At 37.6% G+C, this 21,535-nt stretch overlaps 1 protein-coding gene across 2 annotated transcripts in view; it reads left to right on the forward strand.

The window, feature by feature from the left end:
- The first annotated feature begins 5,143 nt into the window (after positions 1-5,143).
- LOC141492500 (calaxin-like) overlaps positions 5,144-21,535 on the forward strand; it is a 30,035-nt gene continuing 13,643 nt past the window's right edge. Inside the window, exons 1-2 of one of the 2 annotated variants that reach the window (XM_074192824.1) lie at positions 5,144-5,326; positions 21,064-21,219. In XM_074192824.1, the coding sequence (XP_074048925.1) occupies positions 5,242-5,326; positions 21,064-21,219 (241 nt within the window). In that variant the 5' untranslated portion in view covers positions 5,144-5,241. The remainder of the gene's footprint in view (positions 5,327-21,063; positions 21,220-21,535) is intronic. The other variant, XM_074192823.1, reaches the window with a different exon arrangement.

Genomic DNA, 21,535 nt, shown 5'->3' on the forward strand with positions numbered 1-21,535 from the left:
AGCTGCATTGTTTCAAGTGTGTAATTCCTTATTCTTGCTATAATAAGTTCATTAACTGTGTTTAATTGCACACTTGCTGAAAATATTTAGCATGTAAAAAGCAGGTTTTTGATATTTAACGGCTTCATATTGAAGCTGATTTGCTATGAGCAAGTTAAGTGGCAGGCCTAGTATGCTATATGTCTCGTTACATAAAACTACTGCCAGAATCTCAGTAAATATACCGTTTAAAAAGTTTGTTGTCTTTATATATTAATATTGAATTAAGACAGGGATTAAAGTAAAGAATGACACGTTTGCTATTCCTGTGGCATATTTTAATAAGATTGGGTGCCTCAAATGTCTGCTGCTGAATTATGTTTACTGGTGATATGTTAAAAGGAACCGAGAAGTCATTTTTACTTCCCACTTTTATAATCAGTTACATGAAATATAATTTACTGTCCATTGTGCCTGTTATAAATGGTGTTTCTAACTTAGGTATCTTAATGCACAGAATATTTTGGCATGACAAGAGGCTGAATAAATGGCTATTTTGCTAAAAAAAAATAGCTGTCTTCATTTCAGCTCCCTTTTTATGTCACAAAGAAAATGGAAAACCAGAAAACACTTGGGAGATCAGTTGCATAGTAATTCCTCTTTACCCCAACTTTCCAGGAAGGAGAGAACAGATTTCTTAAGAGATGTTTTGAGACCTCTAATAATGTCATACATCAGGTCATTAAATATGCTTCGTTTTTAGAGCTGAACACTCTTAATCATTTCTTGAATGACTGTGATGCTGGTGCCAACCAAAAGATAGATAATTTAAGAATGACATTTTGTATACAAATTAACTTTTTCTGAAAATGGTCTTCTGTAACAAAAATGTAAAAGGATAAGTATGAGAGTATCTGTATTATTAGAGAAGTACCAATTTTAACATGTATAAAACACCTCTCTTTCATTACCTGTCTTATGTTCAGATTATTTTTGTTGAGTTTTGCAGACTTGTCCAGGAATGGTGATCATTGATGCCAGATATGTTGGTTTTATTTGCCTTGGATATTTATGTATTACCTGGAAACAATAATTGTTGTCTGGTCATTGTTTTTGTGCTGCTCTTCAGTGTTAACTATCTAGAAAGAAAGCCAGACTATTTTTATTATTGCTTATTTGATTACTATCTTTAACAGTCTTCCAATAAAGAGTGCAGTTTTAACAAGACCAACTGCCCCTCTTGCATCAGAGAAATTGAAGAAAAAGAATTCCTGTTCACAAAAACCTTCATCATAACACTGGCATCAAGTTCCATGAATTTCCTGTAGAGTACAATATTGCACAAACAGGTTAGTATGGTGATCCTGCCATAGCAATAGTGTTTAAACTTGATCAAGAAATATATCAGTCACTTTACTTCTTGTGTAGAGTTATCATCATTATTATACTTCAAGCAATCACCTACACATTTGGAGAGATTATTCTTAAGTCATATCTTCCTCTACCTGAATTCCTGATACTATCTTTTTGGTATACTGCTACATCATACTGTAGGAGAACAAGTAGATTGGTTGAATACCTACAATCTGTTTCTTATCCTCCTGGATCTTCACCAGTACTGAGATGGCTTGCTTCTGCATTATTTTCTTTGACTGATATCATCAAACCTTTGATGTTGCTTTCACACTAGAATAATCTCATTTGTGGTTTTACCAGAATTTTCACTACAAGAATTAATGGTGTCTATCTTAATTATTCATGGACTCAAAATAATCGATATAAAAGTGACCAGAATGATCAGAAGAATGAAAATGGATGGCATAGAAAGTTCCTCAGATATTGTGCCCCAGATATTGACTCATTGCTTGGAATGTTTAAACCTTTGTCAAATAAAGCTATGATACCACCAGTCATCTTTATAACACCTACCTTTTATACAGCTAATGAGTTCCTTAACCATAATTTGAATCAATCTTTTTACCTACCAGTTTTTCCACCACTTCTCTAGTCTGCTAAAAATCACACATTGTGAGGTTCTATGTGAGTGTTGTAATAGTCTCATCTCCTTCTGACGTAGTTTCAGATCTCTTATCGTACAACAAAAGTAATATGCATGTAAAGGGCAACCCTGAACCTCTTGAAAAATTATCTCTGTGGAGCCACTCAGGAGAACTTGTGTATTGAGTCATCATTGTCAGTGCCCTTACCTTAAGCCACTACCGCCAATACTCAGGTCCTGTACCCTGGAGCATTGACCTATGAACCTAGTGACAGAACAGCTCTTAAGCCTCCCTGTGGATGCCTAAGCACACTGGCCCTCTAGAAAAAATGGAGTCAAGGTTGGCTTGTCATCACTAGTCTGTTATGGCCTTCAATCTAGCCATGATAGGATAAGTTATTTGTATGAATGCATGAGGCTGCTTTGTCAGCATTAATAGCTATAGAATACTTCCCTATTAGCTCGGGCAGACATCAGATTGGTCAAAGAATGATGAAATCGATGCTACATTTACAAGAATTGTTATCTAGAATTAATTTAAGTAGCAATAAGGCAAAAATTGCAGTCTCGATGAACTTATTCTTGCCCCTCCCCCATTTAGGCTTGAAACGGTTGGCCAGATTTTTATGACTTACTGCACTTTTAAGTTCATTCTATTTATGTTATTTAAGAAAATAAAGTGAAGGAAGAAATTGGATAGGTGATAATATTTTATAAATTTTATATATACATACATATATAGATTATAGATCTATTCCAAATTCTTACTAAGGTACTTGCAGATTTTGCCTTTCTCATGTTTTATAAACTTCAACTACTAATTTTGTAAACATGAGAAAACCCTTTGATACAGCAACTAGCAAATAATTTTGAAATTATTGCTTAGGTAGAAACGTGGATTTTATACTGACTTGATTCTGAGTTTATTTTTTCTGGTTTCTAGAAATCATCGGGATATTGGATTTTACAAAACATAATGTTTTCTCAAACTGAATTTACTTAGAACAAGGAGTCAAAAGCATTAGGGCCTGAATGAATTCAGTCAAGGATAGAATTTATGTGGCAGAGGAGTATGATAAATAGAATCTCAGAAATTAAGTGGAAAGTGCTATTCTGGGACCTAAATGATAGAGTTGATGGGTTTTTTTTTTATAAAAGACTTGGAAGATCAAAAGCAAGAACTTATCTAGAAAAATTGGACTGGAAAGGCAGGGAGGGGCACTTAATGTCCTAAGAGTCACTTTTCCAGTTCACAGGAAATGTTAATTTTGGAACTATATATAGGGTTCTTTTAGATAGTCAATTTGGCAACATTTCTGTAGTCATCAAAGATTGGAAGAGCCTCAGCACAGACAGGCTAGAGTTTAGACAACTGGTAGTGCAGTGATTAATGAGCTGAACCTAGAGTCAGGAAGTCTTGAGTTCAAATCTTGCCTCAGACTAGCTGTGTGATTCTGAACATGCCATTTCATATCTGTTTACCTCAGTTTCCTCAACTGCAAAACAAATATAATCTTACCTCCCCAGGTTGTTGTGAAGAGCAGGCGAGATAAAATTTCAAAGCACTTTGCAAACCTCAAACAAATGCTTTATTAGTTCTTACAGTGATTTGTAGTAGATAGGAATTCACCTGAATTTTAACCAACTTAATTCACATGATGTCAGAAGGTGAGTTGAAAGGGACTTCAGAGACTAGAGTATAATTCATGTTTGACCTAGCATCTAACTTTGACTTAAAATGAAGAAGATTTGGAGAGAAGTATGACCCTCAGCCTCCCAACATAGCTTACTGTTTCTCAATAATTGTTAGGAAGTTGGTTTTTTTTTTTAATTCAAACTTTCATCTACAACCAATAACTTTCCCCTAGGACTGCAGAAATTAATTCCTTTTAATACAAAAGCTTAAGAACCATGATCATATCTCCCTGGTTCTCTGAGCTAAACACTACTCAAATGTTCCATCCATTCACATAAAATGATCACCCTCCAGACATTTGACTTTTCAGAGTTCCTGCAATAAAAATGAGGACAAAATGTGTGGTCCAATTTATTTGCTGTCTTTGTCCAAAACTAATGTTTTATAATGTTATATATAACATTCAGATCAAATTATTCCTGCCAGTCAAAAATGAAAGGCATTTTATTTTACTCAAAAGGTTCTGAAGCAGGCTCTGCTTTGAGGAGATCACCAGATGCTTGGTTCCTTGGCTGAAATTTGCAGAAGTGTGTAACTAAGGGGTGGCTGCTTAGCAGAAGAGTTTTACCTGAATAGACGCAGTTAGTAAAAAACCTTGGATGATGATCAGATAATTCAGATTGATAGAGCTTCTCAGGGCTGGTAAAGTGCTTTCTCCAGCACAGCCAGGGGGTTGGCTGTACAGACATTTTCATTTTAGAGAATGTGGCGGAGGAGTACAATAAATATAGTCTCAGGGAAATTAAGTGGAAAGTGCTATTCTGGGACCTAACTGATAGATTCAATTGTTTGAATCGACCCCAAGGTCACATAGCTAGACCACCTCAGGCCTAGAATAAGAATCTGTATGCCCTGCCTCTGATCAAGTTGGGTTAAAAAGGAGAGAGGGAAATCCCTTTCCCCCCTCCCCGCCTGTCCCATCCCTCCTTGCAGGCTACATTGTAGAGTGAAAGCTTGGTCTCACAAAAAATGAAACAAGAAATGCCTCAAGACTTGGGATCATTCAGACTTCAGTATCTTACCTCTCCTGCATATAATAAGCTTAAATGTGTCTGAGGATTGGATAGTGCAAAAGAAAGTATTTACCCTAGCTCTTTTCAAAAATCACCAGGAAGTAAGGCGAACCCCCTTTCTGCTTTATGGGTGATATGACTATCAAGTCTAGTTCCCTTGGAGCCCACCTGAATTTACCCCCCCAGGTAATGAAAGAGCTCAAACCATCCAAACCATCTGATGAGCAGAGTGGTCTCTGTCAAACATGTTAGGGGATTTAGTAGTGAATCTTTTGGACTTGATAACTCCCTGGTGATCAGAAACCATCCCATCACGCTGCTGTTGGATACCCCTGCTTTCCTGTTGGATTCAGCCTTTCCTCCTCCTACAGCAGCTTGACTTGTTTTCTCCTACTGTCTAGATGACCCCACTTATCCAATTTAGCCTTCAGAATCTTTGTTTAGTTCCTGAGTTGGTATGACAACATTCTGCCCTGGGCTCAACTGCCACAGAGATCACCCGTGGAAGCTTTGGCACCCCTGCCTTGCCTGGCAAGCTTTTGTTGGCTCAGATCATGAGTCCAAAAAGACTGGTCACTGGTATCAAACTGAGGGACCTCAAGAAGGTAGTGACAGCCCTGAGCAAAGCAGCCACACACTGTGAGTACTATGACCTAAGCTGGAACTAGTTCTGATATCTACGCCCATGGGGCAGCAGCTTTTCCTCACTCGGGCAGGGAGATCTAGGGCCTGGACCTGGGATTTCCCCTAGAACTTCCTCTGCCCCTGCAAGACTGTAGCTTATCATCTGAAAGGGCTGCCCTCAACATGTACAAAGGATTACCTTGTCCCTAGTATAAGTCAGGCAGCTCTCCCTGAATTCAGGACATTTGACTTAGAACTGCCTCATGAGGACCAACCTATAGAGAACTGAAAGAGAAGTAGTCCACTACCCTCTTAATCTTAATTAGGAATATATTTTAAAAGATTTTGTGATTAAATCAACAAAAAATAGTATTTTATGCTTCAGAAGACAGGGTGGCCAATTCAGGAAGACCTGGATTCAAGGCCTGTGACTTTGGCTTATATTAACTGGACGTCTCTGCTCACCACGGACAATTCACTTGGCCTCTCAGGGACCTACTAAATTATAAACTTGTTACCACCCTTACCCTGAATCCCTTCCCGTGGAGGAAGTTTCCCATTTTGATGGTGCAACCAAAAGGAGCTGAGAAAATAAGTCAGATCAGATTTGATCTGATCACAACTATATCAATAAAACTCAAAGTTATTGGAAAAGCAAGAAATGGTTTATGTCTTGTTTCGATCACTTAGAGTGAAAGGAAGTTCACTGCAAAAATCTCAGTCTCAGCTCTTCAGACTTCTCTAGTCTACTGTTCTCTCTCTGACTGACAAATATTTTCACCAGCATTTTTTATTTTATTTATTGGTTTTTTGTAAGGCAGTGGGATTAAGTGATGTATCCAAGGTCATACAGCTAGTTTATTATTAAGCATCTGAGGTTGGATTTGAATTCAGGTCCTCCTGACTCCAAGGCCAGTGCTCTATTCACAGTGCCACCTAGCTGCCCCTTTACCAGCATTTTTAAAATTATTTGGCAGATATTCACAGTCCATAAAGGGAAATACTGGTTGCCTATAATGTTATTTATTAAAATTGAAAAATGAAAATCAACTTTGAGGATGACTTTCACACTATCAAAGACTGAAAAAGTTTTTTTTGAGTATCTAACAAAGGGAGTATGCAATAGTCTGAAGGTGGTTGGTTGAATTTGGGAAGATACAAGGTAGAATCCAGGGTCTATGATTTAGCACCTAAGGGTCTTTGGGGAAAATAAGTTAATCTTTCTCACCTGTAAAATGATATTGGACTTCAGAGATGAAGTCTGAGGCTCCTTCCAGCTCTGGATGTATAATATTCTGGATTTTTGATGTAATATTAGACATATCTCATCTCATTAACATTTCCCTCACATTTCTTCTAGTCTTGTCCTTGGTGGAAGATAGAGACACGTTACATGCCCACTCTCTAGGTCATTTAGGTTTTCCTCCTCAGCCATATTTTCCAGGCTTTTTATTATCTTTATAGTTTAAAATAAATAAGGCTTGTCTTTGGCCAGCAGACTATCTATTTATACCCTGTAATGCCCCTTCCTTCTGCCTGGTACTCCCTCCTTTCTGCCTGACCCTTTTTCCCTAGAACCTTCCAAATCTAGAATGTTCTGTTCCAAGACTGAGAAGGTAGAGACCTTCATTGGGGGAGGGAACTTCCTCATTTGAGAGTTCCCTATTCCAGTAAAATTATGAGTGCCACCTTTATCCCTTTCTTTTACTTGGCCATAGACATACATTTACATATGTGTATTCATGACTACATGTTTATATTCATGTAGAGCCCTACAAAGATATCTCCCCTACTGGAATGTAAGCTCCTTGAGGGCAGAGCCTGTTTCACTTTTGTCTTTAACTCTTCAAAGACAAGTACAGTGTTTTTAACAAATTTAATACTTAATAAATGATCATAGAGTAGTTGCTTTTGCTTGAAGTTGATTTTTCAGTGAGTCACACTGTATCCCCTTTAGCAACTAGGTCTGTGGGATGGATTCAAAATGGTCCCACCAAGTCACTTTTTTCCTTCTTTCTTTTTTTTATTTTAAAGGTGTTTTTTGTTTGTTTTTAATTAGAAAAATTTTTAATAGTTTCATAAACTTTTATTACGGCAAAATTTACTACATCATTTAACAGCATCAAAGGCTTGGGTTTTGATGTTAAACAAATTATTTCCTTTTATTTCATGAAGGTAAAGAACAAAGAGGAGAAACAGATCAACTTTCATGTAGTGTTCATAACTTTTGTTTTGGTGGGGGTTTTTGAATTAGACTACTCTTTTCTTTCATTTTGAATTTTTTACAATTTTTCCCCTAATCTTGCTTCCCTCCCCCACCCCCCACAGAAGGCATTCTGTTAGTCTTTCCATTGTTTCCATGCTATACATTGATCTAAGTTAAATTCGATGAGAGAGAAATCATCCTTAAGGAAGAAAAATAAAATATTGTGCCTGTTTGTTGCACTAATGGAATGAGTAAGTCCATCAAGGTTGGTCATCACCCCCATATTGCTGCTAGGGTGTACAATGTTCCTCTGGTTCTGCTCATTTCACTCAGCATCAATCCATGCAAATCTTTCCAGGCTTCTCTGAATTCCCATCCTTCCTGGCTTCTAATAGAACAATAGTGTTCCATCACATACATATACCCCAATTTGTTCAGTCCTTCCTCAATTGAAGGACATTTGCATTTCCAATTCTTTGCTGCATTTTTGTACAAGTGATTTTTTTATACATTACTAAAATATTCTTGTTTAAGAGTAAATATAATACCCCTTCCCCCCAAAAAATATAGATCCTCATGAGAAATAAAGTAAAGGAAAGAGGAAAAGAATGTATTTGAGTCTGTTCTGACACCATCAGCTCTGTCTCAGGTGGATCACATTCTTTATGATAAGTCCATCATAAAAGTTACTTTCATATTTTTTGCACTGTTGCTATTGCTGATTGTAATTCCCTCTATTCATTCCTCCCCACTACCATATATTTTCTCTCTCCTTTCACTCTGGCCCTCTTCTAAAATGTGCTGTAGGGTAGCTGAGTAGCGCAGCAGACTGATCATCAGCCCTGGGGCTCAGAGGCCTAGAGCCCACCTACCACCCCTGAGACCCTACAACCACCTGACCCTGTGGTCCCAGACAGGCCACACAATCTCAGCCCCTTGTAAGAAGTAAAAAAAGAAAATGTGTTTTATCTATTTTCTCCTATGATCTACCCTCTCCTCCATCACCCACATCCCCCCCTTCCCCCTTTCCCCTTTCTCTCCTTTTTACTCTAAATGTCTATACCCTATTGAATGTGTATGCTGTTTCCTCTCTGAGCCATTTCTGATGAGAGTGAAGGTTCCCTCATTCCCCCTCATCTTCCCCCTTCCATATCATTGCAAAAGCTCATTGTAAAAAAAAAAAATATTTTATACAAAATAGCTTAGCTTATTCTCCCTCTCCTTTTTCTTTCTCCCATTACATTTCCCTTTTTTTCTTATTGACTCCATTTTTACACCATATTTTATCTTCAAATTCAGCTCTCTCCTGTGCTTCATCTATAAAAGTGCCTTCTACCTGCTCTATTAAATGAGAAGGTTCTTATGAATGTTATCAATATCATTTTTCTATGTAGGAATACATATAGTTCATCACCATTAAGTCTCTCATAATTTACCCTTCTCCTCCTCTCTCTATGCTTCACCTGAGTCCTGTATTTGAAGGTCAAACTTTCTGTTAAGCTCTGGTCATTTCAAGAGGAAAATTTTAAATCCCCCTCTTTCATTGAAAGTCCATTTTTTCCCCTGGAAGAGGATGTTCAGTTTTGCTGGGTAGTTGATTTTCAATTGCATTCCAAGCTCTTTTGCCTTCTGGAATATTATATTACAAGTCCTATGAGCCCTTAATGTGGTTGCTGCTAAGTCCTGTGAGATCCTGATCGCAGCTCCACTTTATTTGAATTGTGTCCTTCTGGCTGCTTGTAATATTTTCTCTTTGACTTAAGAGTTCTAGAACTTGGCTATAATATTCCCGGGGGTTGTTTTTTTGTGGATCTCTTTCTGGGGGAGATCAGTAGATTCACTCAATTTCTATTTTGCCCTCTGCTTCTAGGATATCAGGGCAATTTTCCTGTAGGATTTCTTTAAAAATAAGGTCAAGGCTCTTTTCCTGATCATGACTTTCAGGTATTCTAATAATTTTTAAATTATCTTTCCTTAATCTGTTTTCCAGATCAGTTGGTTTTTTTTCAATGAGATGTTTCATATTTTCTTCTAATTTTTCATTCTTTTGGTGTTGAAGTATTGTGTTTCAATTTCTCATAAAGTTATCAGCTTTCTTTAGCTCCATTCTACATCTGAAGGATTTATTCTCCTCAGAGAGTTTTCTTATCTCCTTTTCCATCTGGCCAATTCTGCTTTTTAAAGCTTTCTTCTCCTCAATAACTTTTTGAACTGTTTTATTTGACCTGGTTTTTAGCATGTTATTTTCTTCAGCATTTTTTTGGATCTCCTTGACTAAGCTAATGACTTCTTTTTCATGTTTTTCCTGCATATCTCTCATTTATTTTCCCAATTTTTCTTCTTATCCCCTTACTTGATTTTCAAAATCTTTTTTGAGCTCTGTCATAGACCAAGCCCAACTTTTGTTTTTCATGGAGTCTTTAGATGTAGGAGCTTGGATTTCCTCATCTTCAGAGTGAGTATTTTGATCCTTCTTGGAATCATAGACAATGTATTTCTTAATGGTGTTCCTCTTATTTCTCTGTTTACTCATTTCTCCAGCCTGTGCTTGGGTTCGGGGTGCTTCCTGAGCTTTTGAGTATTATTGGGACACTTGCTTTGGGTTTTTTGGGGTACACCCCACTGGAACCTTTATTTCTCCAAGGGCATATGCTCTCTTGTCTGTGCTTTGATATGTAGATGACCACAGGCACTCCCCTCTGCCCTGGAGCTGTGAGGAGGGTCCCTGCTATCTTAGTATGGAAGGTCAAATTGCAACCAGGATCTGAGTATGGTCAGACAGTAGAGTCCTGCCCCAGGGAGAGCAGAGAGATTTCTGCAATCTCCCCCACCCCCTTACTGTTTGTGGGCTGTGCTCTGGAGGTGCATACTGGTTTCTCTGATTCCTGCTGCAGGTTCTCACCACGGAGCTGTTCTGAGGCAGGTGCTCACTCCACACTCACTCTGGTGCAGTCGAGTTCTCTCACCACCCCCTTTAAGCTGTTCCCAGTGATCCCTGAGCTGCACTGTACTGCAGCTGCAGTTTTTTTCCAACCACTGGTTCAAGTGAAATACACCTTTCCTATGGAACTTCTAAGTTGGCTTGGGCTTAGAAATTGTATCACTCAGTCTTTCTGTGGGTTCTGCCCCTCTAAATTTTGACTAGAGTCATAATTTGATGGCTTTTGGAGGTTTTTTTGCAAGCAAGATTCTAGAAGGAACATGATAGATATTTCTACCAAAGTTATTTTTAAGTAATCACAGATATAACATGTAATAATATTTATATGTGTGTCATATATATATACATATATATATGTATATATATTCACACATATATGTATATAGTTTCCCAGCCCAGGGATCACCACCAACAGCTTGAAGGGGCCATGAGAGAACTCTGCTACACCACAATGAGTGTGGAGTGAGGAGCACTGGCTGTAGAACCTGCAGCAAAAATCATGGATCAGAGATCAAATAACATACACACTTAATGGGATGTAGAAATCTATCTTACTTAGAGAAAAATGAGAAGAAAAGGACGGGATAAGGGGGAATGGGGGAGAAAAGGGGGGAAATAGATGATAGAAGAGAGGGAAGATAGTGAGAGAGGGTACTCAGATACAACACACTTTTCGACAAGACCAGAATGAAAGGAGAAAGAGAACAGAATAAATGAGAGTGGGGAGGAATATAGTGGAGGGAAATACAGCTAGTAATAACAACTGTGGGAAAAATATTGAAGTAACTTCTCTGGTGGACTTATAATAAAGAAAGCAACTCACCCCAGAGACAGTCATTGGAATCTAAACACAGAATGAAGTACTTTTTTTTTCTCTCTTGCTATTCTTGAGGTTTCTCATCTTCTTGGGGGGGGGGGGGGATTTATGTTCACTCTCATAACAAGATTATTGTAATAATATAAAATAAACAAAAAAATCCAAAAACAAAAGAAAAAAAAAGAAAAGACAGCATTTAAATACCTTTAAAAGCTAACCTGAAGGAACAGCTATGTGATGCAATGGATGGAGCACTGGGTTCTGGAGTCTGTGTGAACTTTGGCAAGTCATTTAAACCCATTGCTTTGCAAAAAAAAAGCTAACGATGAAAAAAGATAGGAAAATAAAATTGTCAAAATGAAAATTAATAAGATAAAATAAAAACAGGAGAAATGAATTCGCAGAACCTACCAGATACTATATATTAAAATTGAAAATTTGGAGAAATTTGAGATTTCCAAGAAATATATAAAATATTCAATTAATTAAGTATGAAATAAAGATTTCAAACAACTCAATGGTAGGAAATGAATTTGAATAAGCCATAAAGAGAATACCTTTAAAAAGCTGGTTCATATGAATATAGATTTAATTCTATCTAAGTTATGTCATGAATTTTGGAGTTCTGGTTGTTAATGCATTTACCAGCACACCTCTAGCTATATCCTAGAAATGTTGGCATGTCATTTCATCATTTTCTTTGTTATTAAATTTTTATGATTTATTCTTTGCCCTTCTCATTCAAAATGTCACTATTAAGTTTTGATTTAAGTTTAAATCTTTTGTTTGTCTTTCCTGTATATAGATGATTTTCAATTTTTTTGGTGAGGTTTTTTGAGGTTTAGGTGACTTGTTCTAGGTCATAGCTAGTAAGTATCGAGTGTCTGAGGCTGGATTTGAACTCAGATCCTTCTGACCCCCATGTAGGGGCTCTATCCACTGCCCCCAATGGTTTATAATCTAAAATGTGTGCTCTAGACCAGAAATGTGGTAGATATTTGGATCAGCAAGAAAATCAATGTGAGTTGGAAAAGTAAGGAATAATTTAAGAGCAAAACATAACTTAAATGGTAAGTTGACCGAATTAGACAAGAATGATGAGTTTTGTTTTACATACTTTTAAAGAGTAATTAATACCTATATAAAAAGTGAGAAAGAAAATATTGCAGATTTTTAAGGCAAATATAGTTCTGGTATCTATACTAGGGAAAGAGAAAGGAAAAAAAGGAGAAAGGAGAAGTAACTATAGACAAATTCACTAACCATTAATTAATGCAAAAAGTCAAATCCTATCAAAAATATTTAAGCAATGTTCTTTTTAGTTTAACAGCAAAAGAGTTATGCTAGGAATGCAAAATTGGTTTAACACTAGGAAAACAACATAATTTGTACATACAACAAACACCTTTAAACTGCATGATTATATCAATATATGCATAAAAAGTTTTTGACGGGGCGGCTAGGTGGTGTAGTGGATAAAGCACCAGCCTTGGAGTCAGGAGTACCTGGGTTCAGATCTGGTCTCAGACACTTAATAATTACCTAGCTGTGCCCCATTGGCCTTGCAAAAACCTAAAAAAAAAAGTTTTTGACAAAATATAGTAGTTTTACTAACCAAAAAACTCTACAATACAGCAGTAATAAAAGATTATTTCTATGTGATAAAACATGAATATCAAAAAAGCTATAAGTTTTTGTGATAGGAAAACACCAGACAGTTTCCAAGTAAATACAGAAATAAAACAAAAATGACACACCTTTCCCCATTCTTATTGGATATAGTTCTAGAAATGCTGGTGAAAGTAAGGGAGGGGGGCAGCTAGGTGGCACAGCGGATAGAGCACTGGCCTTGGAGTTAGAAGTACCTGGGTTCAAATCTGGCCTCAGACACTTAAAAATGACCTAGCTGCATGGCCTTGGGCAAGCCACTTAACCCCATTTGCCTTGCAAATCCTAAAAAAAAAAGTAATAGGGTAAGAAAAAGAAATTAAAGGCATAAACAGACAAAAAGAGACAAAATTCATTTGCTGACAACCTATTAACTTAGAAAATACCAGGGAACCAGCAAAGGGGTAATGAATACCTTCTTTGGTACTGGTTAAAAAGTAGAAAAGTAGACAAGTGAAATAATCTAAATCAAGAATGGCAAATCATCCAAGTCAATAAACCAATGTAGTGAGAATCTTTGATTGCTTTCTCAGCCCACATATATACTAATAGGTTGGTCCCCAGCATGGTTGGCCATATCCCCCCCTATACCCCTGAGAAGTAGTAGATCTCTTTTAATAGTATCAGAATAATCCCTTTCCCTGTGTATTTTCATTTAGTATCATCTCCAGTGTTTATCAGCCCAATATAATTTAACCTGTTAAAGCTTTGATCTCACTAGCAACCAATAGCATCAATTAACTTTTTTTACAAAGGGATATTTACTGTGAAGGGAAATAAAAACACATCCCCTTAAAAATAGGGTTTCTCTCTCTCTGTCACCTAGGTCCCTAGGTAGAGAGGGCTCAAAATGAATCAGTCTATAGAGACATTTGATTCTCCAAGTTCACATTTTTATTGTATTAATTTTAAATTATTTGTTTTTACGTGCTTTTGTCTGCCGCTCTTGCTGCCCATTAAGAAAAATTTCATCAAAAATATGCATAGTCCAACCAAATTATTTCAATAATCTGCCAAAATACATGTATCTGAATTTTTTTAATCATTTGTCTGGCAAAAGGTAAGTGAGTGGCAGATTCATATTCAGTCCTCTAGTCTCATGGTTTATTATTGCATTGAGCAGAGCTCTAAAGTCTTTCAAGACTATTTTTACCAATCATATTGTCATGGTTTAAATTGTCCTCCCAAGTCTACTTATTTTACTCTATATCATTCATGATTTTCCCAGTTTTCTTTCAACCTGCTCATTTCATAGTACTTAGTGAACAATCATTTTCCACTGTAGGGTGTTTTCAAGAAAGACTAATACATTGGTGTTAGGGCTGCTGAGCCCTCTTCAGGGCAGCTTTCCACCTTTGATGTCCACCTGAGCCACCTAACTCTCACCTGTGGCTCCAAGAAGCTATGGTGTGCCACGGAAGCCATACCCCAGGGAAAGCATTTTCACAGGTGGGCTAAACCAGGTTGAAAGTTACTGAAAGAGACTCAAGGTCATGGTGAGTAGTGGGAGGAATCTACCCCAAGCATGTGAAGCCTTCCACTGGTGGAATGGGTGGAGGAGAGCAATTTATCCCAACGGCCGTGAAGCCAGCTAAAGCAGGTGCTGTAGAGCCTTGAGCTTGATTAGACATCAAAGATGCCAAGGTCATCCACTGCATCTAGAGCCATCACCAGTTGTCTTGATTCTGTCTTGCCCTGCTGAATAATGATTTTGTGAGGTGGATGACTTCATGCATACCTCACTTAAATCCAATATAAACTCGCAACAAAAGACATCATAACCATTCCCCAAAGTCTTGTGGTGACAGACAAGTGATGAAGTAGCAGGTGTGGATACACTGGGAGTTGTAGTCACAACGCTGCACAAAAAACTCAGTCCATAGGGTTGTTTCTCCACTTAAAGTAGCCATGGGATACACCAGCCCCCTGGGTGACTGATCAGGCCTTTTAAGGATCGCACTGTTCACCTGATGCAAGGAAGGGGTTAAAAAAGGTGCCCTAAAAATTGTCTGCCTACCTGATGACTGCGGTGTGTGAAGATCCCACAGTGCAGTCAAGACACAAAAAAAATTCTACAAAAACTGCTTCAAAGAAGATTCCACTCACCCACCATCAGTGCCTAGAATGCTGCACACACTCACAGACAATACAAGATCCAATGGATCTGAAAGAGGAACAGCTTTTGTTGCAAGAGAACTCAGCAGGTATGGAATCCAGAAAGCATCCCTGAGTGAAACAAGGTCAGCAAATGAAAGCCAGCTTCAAGGCCTTTGTGTAGTCAGAGCTAGATACACATTTTTCTGAAATGGTCACAAAGGGAATGGGGTAGGTTTTAATCAAAGCATTCTTGAGGGGCAGGTAGGTGGCGCAGTGGATAGAGCACCAGCCTTGGAGTCAGGAGTACTAGGTTTCAAATCCGACCTCAGACACTTAGTAATTACCTAGCTGTGTGGCTTTGGGCAAGCCACTTAACCCCATTGCCTTGAAAAATCTAAAAAAATAAAAAAATAAAATAAAAGAATGCCTACCAAAAGGAGTGAGAGACAGGCTCATGATAATGAGATTGCCACTTCCAGGAAAACACTAAACCATCATCATCAGTGCCTATGCTCCCACCATGAGGAACACTGATAAAGTTAAGGAAGAATTTTATGAAGACCTGGCGAACCTTATCATCAATATACCAAAAGAGGGCATCCTTATAATTCTGAGTGACTTTAATGCTAGAGATGGCTCAAATTACCAGACATGGAAGGGAGTCCTTGGAAGGAAAGGAGATGGAAACAGCAACAGTGGTGGTCACCTTGGACATCTCATGATCTTCTCATCATAAACACTGTCTTCCATTTACCTAAATGCAATAAAATTTCCTGGATGTACCCTCATAGCAAACATTGGCATCTATTAGACTATGTGATTGTAAGAAGAAGAGACAGACAGGATGTGAGAGACAAAGACAATATTTGGTGCAGGGGGCTGGACTGGTAACAGACTCATTCTCTCAAAGCTAAATATTCACATTCAAGCAAAACAAAATGAATACTAGAAGACTCAATGTCAAGAGATTAGAGTGTCTGAGTGGAAACAGTTTGTTGCTAACTTGGAGAGAACAAACAACACACAGTTGGCAACAGTGAAATAGAAAAGAAATGGGCAGTTTTCAGAGATTTAGTGTACAATACTGCATTTGCTCATCTGGGCCAGAACATTTGCAAATACCAAGACTGATTTGATGAAAATGATGGGGAAATTCAGAAATTGCTAAATGAAAACTGACAGCTCCACACGGTTTACTAGCAGGATGGTTCATCCAATTCCAAGAAAGCAGCATTTAATTCCATCAAAAGTAAAGTACAGGGGCAGCTAGGTGGCACAGTGAATAAAGCACCGGCCCTGGAGTCAGGAGTACCTGGGTTCAAATCCGGAGTCAGACACTTAATAATTACCTAGCTGTGTGGCCTTGGGCAAGCTACTTAACCCCGTTTGCCTTGTAAAAAGCTAAAAAAAATAGTAAAGTACAAGCAAATCTTAGTGAGATGCAGAACTCAGCCAGATGAAATTCAATTTTATGCAGACAGTAACAAACCAAAATTTTTTTGTGATACCCTGAAGGCTATTTATGGGCCAAAGACATATGGCACATCTCAACTACTCAGTGCTGATGAATCCAATTGATTCATCATAGGGTCATGATCCTTGAGAGATGGGCTGAACACTTCCATAGTGTTCTTAACAGACCATCTTCAATCAATGCAGAAGCCAATGACCATTTACCTCAAGTTGAAGTCAATCAGTCCCTAGCTGAAGTTCCAACTGAAGAAGAGGTTTTGAATGCCATTAGACTCTGTACAAGTGGCAAAGCACCTGGTGCTGATTCTATTCCAGCTGAGATCTATAAGGTCAGGGGTCCATTGCTCATCCAAAAACTGACTGAATTTTCCAGGATTTATGGAATGAAGAGGTTATCCCCCAGGGATTCAAGGATACCTCCATCATCCATCTCTATAAAGGTAAAAGGAAAAAAATTGTCCTATGATAATCCATCATGTATTCAATGGTTGTCTCAATTGTCATGATCTCATTGTCATGCAATCTTATTGTCATGATCCAATCCATTCCATCATCCATCTCTATAAAGGTAAAGGGAAAAAAAATTGTCCTATGATAATCACAGGGGTATTTCTCTTTTAGTCATTGCTGGTAAGATTTTTGCCAAAGTCCTTCTCAGTAGGCTGATCCTTCACTTGGAAAATAGTCATCTCCCTGAAAGCCAGTGTATCTTCAGAAAGGGTTGAAGAATCAAAGAACCTGACAACTCCAGGGAAAATGCCAAGAATAGAACAGAGATCTGTATACAACATTTGTAGATCTGCCCAAGGCCTTTGATACCATCAGATGTGAGGGCTTATGGAAAATTATGTCAAAATTTGGTTGTTCAGAAAAGTTCATCAGTATTGTATGTCAGCCTCATGATGGTTTGCATGTCTGGGTTCTGGATAGTGGATGATGCTCTTGAGATTTCCCATTCACCAATGAAGTAAAACAAGAAGGTGTTTTTAGCATACTTTTTAGTGTGTTTTCAGTCATGTTATCAAAAGCCTTCAATGAAGATGAAGATAGCCTCAAGGTCAGTTACCACACTGATGGCAAATTCTTCAACTTGAAAAGGCCACAGGCCAAGACCAAAGTGGAGGGAGTGTTGGTGCAGGATCTACTATTTGCTGATGATTGTACCTCAGTGCAGCCTTTGAAGCTGAGATGCAACAAAGGATGGATCAATTCTCTGCTGCTTGTGCTCATTTTGGTCTAACAATTAATATCAAGAAGACACAGCCAGCTCCACACCATCCATTTGTGGAACCAGAGGTTAAAGCAAATGCAAAAGTTTTGAGTACTGTAGACAAGTTCTCTTGCCTTAGCAGTGTCCTTTTTTAAAAAATTTAAGGCTTGCCCAAGGTCACACAGCTAGGCAATTAAGTATCTGAGGTCAAATTTGAACTCAGGTCCTCCTGACTCCAGGGCTAGTGCTTTATCCACTGTACCACTTAGCTGCCCCACAGTGTCCTTCCCAAGGAGGTATACACTGACGATGAAGTTGACACTCTCATTGCCAGAGCTAGCTCAATATTTGGGAGGCTCCAAAAGAAAGTGTGGGAGAGAAGAAGTATTAGAAGTATTAGATTGACTAGCAAACTGAAGGTCTACAGAGCTGTTGTGCTGACTTCATTACTGTAGTGCCAGGTCAGGAAACTGAATTGCTTTCACTTAAATTGTCTTAGGAGGATTCTGAAGATCACCCGGCAGGAGAAGATCCCAGACACTTGAGGTCCTTTCGTGAGCTAAACTGCCTGGCATTCCAACATTACTATAGAGAGTGCGACTAAGATGGGCTGGACATGTTAGAATGCCAGGCGTATGCTTGCCCAAAACACTATTTTATGGAGAACTCACACAGGGCAAGCGCTCACAAGGGAATCAGAAGAAGCAACACCAAGACACCCCAAAGGTCTCATTGAAGAACTTTAGAACTGCCTATACAGTATAGGAGACACTGGCACAGGACTGCACAGCATGGTGTGCCCTCATCAGTGAGGGGCTGCACTCCATGAGGAAGGCAGAATTGAAGCAACTCAAAAGAAACATGACACATTAAGTTTAGTATACGCACCCCAGGTGTTCACAGGGGCTATCTGTGCCCAACCTGTGGTAGAGAATTCCAAGCTTATATTGGTTTGATCAGCCATAGCCAGCCACACTGTAATTTGTCTCCAACATAGTGATGTCATTTTTGATAATGAAGGACAAGAACCAGCCAGTATTGATATGCCTTAATTTATTTAATCATTCCTCAATAGGACAGTCTCTTAGTTGCCATTTTTTGACTACTATGAAAAGAGTTGCTAAAATATTTGTGTACATAGAGATTCTGTTCCTCTTTTTTATAATTTCCCTGGGATATAGACCTACTAATGTTAAAGTAGTCAAAAGATACATACAGTTTAGTAATTTTTGGGCATAGATCCATATTGCTTTCTAGAATAGCTGAACCGATTCACAGTTCCACTAACAGTTTAACATGCCGATCATACTGGAGTGAAACCTTTTAAATGTGAACATAGAAGGGAGATGTACACAAAGAAAAACCTAATGTGTCTCCCACAGTTCCTCCAACAGTTGTCATTTTCCTCTTGTCATCTTTGCCAGTCTGATGGAAATGAGATGGAACCCCAGAAGTGCTTTGATTTTAATTTCTCTGTTAGTGATTTAGAAGATTTTTTTCCCGTATGGTTGTTGATAGCTTGAATTTCTCACTTTGAAAACGATGTATTTATAGCTTTTTGACTTCATAACTTTTGGGGAATGGATCTGAGTTTTATTAATTTGAATCAGTTTTTTATATATTTTCAAGTTCACTTCCAAATTCAACATCACCAACAAAAAGAGTGCCCCCTCTGCCTTAGGCAATATGGGCTTGGCTGCCCAGTAGTTTTCCTTCTGGGTAGACTTGGCTGCCAACAAATTCTAGTGTAGATTCCAGTTCCTAGACCATTGGTAGTTCATCTGTACTTTTAGATGCTTACAGAGTTGAATATTCCATTTCCTTATATTCCATATACATTAATTTTAAGAGAAGAAAGAATAAATACGAAGGTAAAGGATCAGAATTACCATGTGTTTAAAGGCACATGGCAGTCTATGTAGGTTGAAAGGCCACTAGTTCTACATCTCTCCCCACCCACAGGCATAGATTACCTCTACTGCCTGCAGAGAAACCGAATCAATTCAATCTATCAGTGCCTCTTGTAAGTGCAACTCAGCCACCAGTTAGAAGACTCTTATTTATTTGTTTGTTTGTTTGTTTTGTTTACTACATGGTGGGCAGACAAAATAATCTGAGGATACCTACACGTGCTTTGAATGACAGCAGGGATTATGCTATCATTGTCTAGCCTCACCATTAAAGTCTGATAATCAATGAGCCAATCAACAATTATTTATTAAGTGATTACTGTTGGCTAGGCATTGTGCTAAGCAATGGAGGATATAAAAAGAGGCAAAAAAAATTAAAAATTAAAAAGTCCCTACCTTCAAGAAACTTAATATTCTTATGTAAGTAAAAAGGCCTTCATAAGGTACATAAAGAGTTGATAGAAGCTAATCTTAAAGGGAGAAGCTGTAGCCACTGAGATTAACCAGGAAAGACCTCCTGAAAAAAAGTTGAAGTTAGGTTTCATGAGTGTGTTTGTACTTCCATATTTTTTAAATTTATTTCAAAATTTTTATTTCTTCCTACGACTGTTCTTCCAATAGACAAAAAATTGTAATTGAATAACACATAAAGGACAATTCTGTGTAACTGGGCAAGTGACATAACCTCTGTCTGCGTCTTGTAATTACAAAATGGAGGTGACGATAATAGCATCAACTTTTCAGTGTTGTTGTGGAATAATGGAATAATATTTGTAAAGTATTTTGCAAATCTAAAAATGTTATCTAAAGGTCAGCTCTCATTCTTCTAAGGGACTGGTCACTATGAGCATGGTTTATGACACTTGTCCAAAGCACAAAAAAAAATTATTCTGCTATATAGCCTTTTCTTGCATAAATCTATCTTATTTGCTATTTTATTTTCCCCCAATTACATGTAAAAAAAACTTTAACATTTATTTTTAAAACTTTGGGTTCCAAATTCTCTCCCTCCTGTCCCATTCTCCTCATTGAAAAAGCAAGCAATTTGATAAGTATATTGTGCAAATATGAAGTCATGAAAAACTTTTCAAAATAGTCATATTATTAAAGAAAACATAAATTCTCCCTCCCAAAAAAGAAACCTCAAGAAAAATAAAGTAAAAAAAAATTCTGCTATATTATCCTTTGAACTGAATTGAATTTAGAACTTGGTACGTAGACATTAAATTAGTAGAGATCAGGATCATTTAACCCGACTCCTTTATTTTATAAATTTAAGCAAAATAAGGAGATGAGAGGTTAAATGACCTATTTACCAACCTAGTAGCAGAAAAAAAAAATCAGGATATGTCTTTCCCCAGCTCTTTATCCATTGTCCTTCATATTACATTAAATTAAAATTTTATTATTTTTCCTTTTTCATTCCACAGTCAACAAAGATGAAATGGAATGTCTTGTGAAACTTTTTTACTCATTTATGGATAAGGGAGATGAACAAGATATCCAAGGTGGTCTGGACCGCACTGAGTTTAGAAACATCCTACATAATGTATTTGGAATGACTGATGACATGCTTATGAACAGGGGTAAGAAGCCATAACAATTTTTAAGTGTCACTTTTCAACTATTATGTTGAAGCAGCCCAAATAATAAGTATTGAGTATTTTAGATGGAACTGCCTTTTATAGTGGTCAATTTCCTACCTTATGAAAGTTCAAAAAAGGTTTCATTTGCTACATTTTAGTAGATTTCTATTAAAATAGTTTCCTTGGAAAATTCACTTAATTTTTTAAAAAATTATTTTGTTTTTAATTTTTGGAATAAAACAAGTATTTCCATAACATAGTACTACTATGTACAACTTGCTATTCCTTCTAAATATACAAAAAAGTTATTATGAAA

This window comes from Macrotis lagotis, chromosome 7 (genome assembly GCF_037893015.1).
Source record: "Macrotis lagotis isolate mMagLag1 chromosome 7, bilby.v1.9.chrom.fasta, whole genome shotgun sequence".
In the NCBI taxonomy this organism is placed as follows: domain Eukaryota; kingdom Metazoa; phylum Chordata; class Mammalia; order Peramelemorphia; family Peramelidae; genus Macrotis; species Macrotis lagotis.